Raw genomic sequence first — 3,882 nt, 5'->3', positions numbered from 1 at the left:
GAGGCTGAAAACTCGCTTGAGCCCAGGAGTTGGAAGTTGCTGTGAGCTGTGATGCTATGGTATTCTACCCAGGGCCCTGTCTCAAAAAAAAAAAAAAAAGAAAAAAAAAGAAAGGAAAAACTATTCTAGTGGGTGTGGTGGGGGAGGACCCTAGTCCCAGTTACTTTGGAAGCTCAGGCAAGAAGATCACATGTGCCCAGGAGTTTGAAGTTGCTGTGAACTATAACACTACAGCATTCTACCCAGGGTGACAGAGTGAGACTCTGTCTCAAAAAAGAAAGAAAACAAACAAACAAAAAAAACTGGGCCAGGCGTGGTGGCTTATGCCTGTAATTCTAGCACTCTGGGAGGCCAAGGTGGGTGGATCGCTGGAACTCACAATTTTGAGACGAGCCTGAACAAGAGTGAGACTCCCATCTCTAACTAATAGCTGGGCATTTGCACTGGGCACCTGTAGTCTCAGAACTCAGAAGGCTGAAGCAAGAGAATCACTTAAGCCCAAAAGTTAGGTTGCTGTGAGCTGTGACACCATGACACTCTACTGAGGGTGACAAAGTGAGACTCTATCTCAAAAATAGATAAGTAAATAAATAAATAAAAACAGAAAAACTGGCCATGCATTTAGAGGGGATTACAGTCTAGCCCAAGAGTTTGAAGTTGCTGTGAGCTATGACACCACTGCACTCTACCAAGGGTAATAAAAGTACAACTCTGTCTGAAAAAAAAGAAAAGAAATCTGGATGGTGCCTGCGGTTCAGTGAGTAAGGCGCCGGCCCCATATACTGAGGGTGGTGGGTTCAAACCTGGCCTTGGCCAAACCGCAACAAAAAAAAATAGTCCGGCGTTGTGGCAGGCGCCTGTGGTCCCAGCTACTCAGGAGTCTGAGACAAGACAATCACCTAAGCCCAAGAGCTAGAGGTTGCTGTGTGCTGTGACGCCACTGCACTCTATCCACCAAGAGTGACAAACTGAGATTCTGTCTCAAAAAAGAAAGAAAAAAAAGAAAAGAAATCTGGGTTGTCTATGGTACAAATGGCGTCCCCTCAGATGGGTCCTTTTGCAGCATACACACCATGGCCCTGAGAGGAGTTCATTGCCACCTGGCCACAGACCTGAGAGGGCAGAGCTATTCCAGTCCCTGTTCATAGAAGGGGAAACTGAGGCGGAGAGGAAGGGACTCACTGCAAGTTCCCCAGCAAAGAGGCAGTGGGCCAAGCCCTGGCCTGCGTCCATTTAAGTCACCACTCACAGCCCAGCCCCTCCCCCAGGGTACCGCCCCTTCCCGCAGGGGGCGCAGCCCGCCTACCTGCGTGTAGCAGCGCAGGAGCATTCCTTTCTCCTTCAACAGGCGGATGAAGTAGTGACAGATGGTCGGCTGCAGGGCAGGAATGCTAACAATGATGGTAACAGTAGAGAACATTTGCCCCCAACTGCTCCGTGCCAGGATCTGTTCTAGGCACTGTGCCTGCTTCACTTCATGGAATTAACACAACAGCCCCGTGACAGACCATCATTATCCCCGTTTCACAGATGAGAAAACTGACGCCTGGGGCCGTGGACTGTCGTCAAAGGCACTCAGTTAGGCCAGGCATCATGGCTCACGCCTGTAATCCTAACACTCTGGGAGGCTGAGGCGGGTAGATTGCCTGAGCTCACAGGTCCGAGACCAGCCTGAGAAGAGCGAGACTCTGTCTCTAAACAATAGCTGGGCATTGTGGCGGGCACCTGTAGTCCCAGCTACTTGGGAGGCTGAGGGAAGAGAATCACTTGAGCCCAAGAGTTTGAAGTTGCTGTGAGCTATGACGCTATCTCACTCTACTGAAGGTGACAAAGTAAGAGTCTGTCTTGGAAAAAAAAAAGAAAAAACAAAAAAACTAGGGTTCGCACTCGGGCAGGCTGACTCTAGAGTCTGGGCTGTGACGTGCATTATTAATGTGTTGAAGCCACCCAACCACCATTATCAGCTTAATTTTTCTACAGACTGTAAAACTGAGGGTCAAGGTCACAAGATTAAGAAATAAAGGACCGGGGCTTGGCGCCTGTGGCTCAAGCGGTTAAGGTGCCAGCCACATACACCTAAGGTGGCGGGTTCGAATCCCCAGCCCGGGCCGCCAAACAACAATGATGGCTGCAACCAAAAATGGCCAGGCGTTGTGGCGGGCGCCTGTGGTCCCAGCTACTTGGGAGGCTGAGGCAGGAGAATCGCTTGAGCCCAGGAGTTGGAGGTTGCTGTGAGCATGATGCCATGGCACTCTACCCAGGGGGATAGCTTGAGGCTCCGTCTCAAAAAAAAAAAAAAAGAAAGAAAGAAAGGACCAGAAGTTCAACCTGGGCATTCTGGGCCCAGTACCCATGTACTGAATATCTAAAGGGCCCTGGTTGGGGGGGCTTCCCATGCCTGCTGTCTCCCAGCCTTTCCTGTTACCCCTCTGCAAAAAATATCTCACCTTGAACTGCCCAGGATAGAATTGCCTGGCAAGGGCAAAGAAGGGTTCCGGATGTTTCTGTTGGAGAGAGAGCCAGAGGGCCAGAAGTCCCAGGTGAGACAAAGGTTGGAGCCCAGTGACCCCAATTCCTGCCCCTTATCACAGGCGCGCCTTCCTGGGAGAGCACATACCTTGAAATAGCCAATCTCGAAGATGGCCTCTGGGTAGGGAAGATGGTACTTCTCCAGGTTGGCGTATAGGCCAGTGGATGGAGAGCGGAAGTCAGGGAGGCCCGCCGCTGAGGACGGAGGGGCAGGGGTCAGTGGATCGGAGATGCTGGCCCCATCCTTATTCCTCCGACTCTCCCAGGCCAGGGCCCAGAAAGGATTCCTCCTGGGCCCCTGCGAGGGGTCCCCTATTCCTAAGGGAAGATGCTGGGGGAGGGGGGTACTTACATGTGGAGATTCCAGCTCCCACTAGACAGATGACTCTGCGACCTAGAAGGGAGGAATTTATGTGTCATTTGACGTGATTTGCTCAGATCCTAAAATAGCTTCATCTATCTCACCTCCTGACCTTTACTCTGTGTAAAGCCGTGAGGCAAGACTTTCAGAAGCATCATGGCCCTCCTAATCGTTATCCCAACCACGGGATAATGTTAACATCCCCACTGTTATAGATGAGGAATCCGAGAAGAGGTCATATAGTCAACCTGTGGTAGAGCCAGCCAGGGGACAATGAATTCACCAAAGTTACACCAACTTAGAAAGACAGAAAAAGCTCACTTGAAGAGGAGTTTCTCCTCCAGCTAGACCAGTGGTTCTCAACCTTTCTAATGCCGCGGCCCTTTAATACAATTCCTGTGGGTTGTGACCCACAGGTTGAGAACCGCTGTACTAGACCAAGACAAAGCCCCTCAGAGAAATGTTGCGGGTGGGAGGGGAAAAGGAGCATTCCCCAAGAGAGGATACATACAATCATGGATGGCCACCTGGCTCTAGCACATTACATATATTCTTCCACGATAATACTTTCCTCCAGGATGGCGCCTGTGGCTCAGTGGGTAGGGTGCTGGCCCCATATATCAAGGGTGGCAGGTTAGAACCTGGCCCCAGCCAAACTGCATCAAAAAATATCCAGGCGTTGTAGTGGGCACCTGTAGTCCCAGCTACCTGGGAGGCTGAGGCAAGAGAATCCCCTAAGCCCAGGAATTGGAGGCTGCTGTGCACTGTGATGCTACAGAACTCTGCCGAGGGCGATAAAGTAAGACTATGTCTCTAAAAAAAAAAAAATGCTTTCCTCCATCATCAAACACACATCAGCCCTGAAGCCTGGTAATTTTCAGGTGAAGACTGAAGATTTGGCTCAGCGCCTATAGCTCAACCGGCTAAGGCGCCAGCCACGTACACCTAAGGTGGCGGGTTCGAATCCCCAGCCCGGACCCGCCAAACAACAA

At 51.0% G+C, this 3,882-nt stretch overlaps 1 protein-coding gene across 1 annotated transcript in view; it reads right to left on the bottom strand.

Annotated features, from left to right (window-relative positions):
* SIRT2 (sirtuin 2) overlaps positions 1–3,882 on the bottom strand; it is a 27,620-nt gene that overhangs the window by 13,403 nt on the left and 10,335 nt on the right. The window contains 4 exon segments of the mRNA XM_003802143.3: positions 1,307–1,375; positions 2,448–2,504; positions 2,618–2,724; positions 2,882–2,923. Coding sequence (XP_003802191.2) covers positions 1,307–1,375; positions 2,448–2,504; positions 2,618–2,724; positions 2,882–2,923 — 275 coding nt within the window.

The sequence above is a fragment of the Otolemur garnettii genome, unplaced genomic scaffold, assembly GCF_000181295.1.
Source record: "Otolemur garnettii isolate 467f Iridium unplaced genomic scaffold, OtoGar3 scaffold00233, whole genome shotgun sequence".
Classification (NCBI taxonomy): domain Eukaryota; kingdom Metazoa; phylum Chordata; class Mammalia; order Primates; family Galagidae; genus Otolemur; species Otolemur garnettii.
The sequence above is the reverse complement of the archived record's forward strand: the minus strand, read 5'-3'. Positions and strand labels throughout refer to the sequence as shown.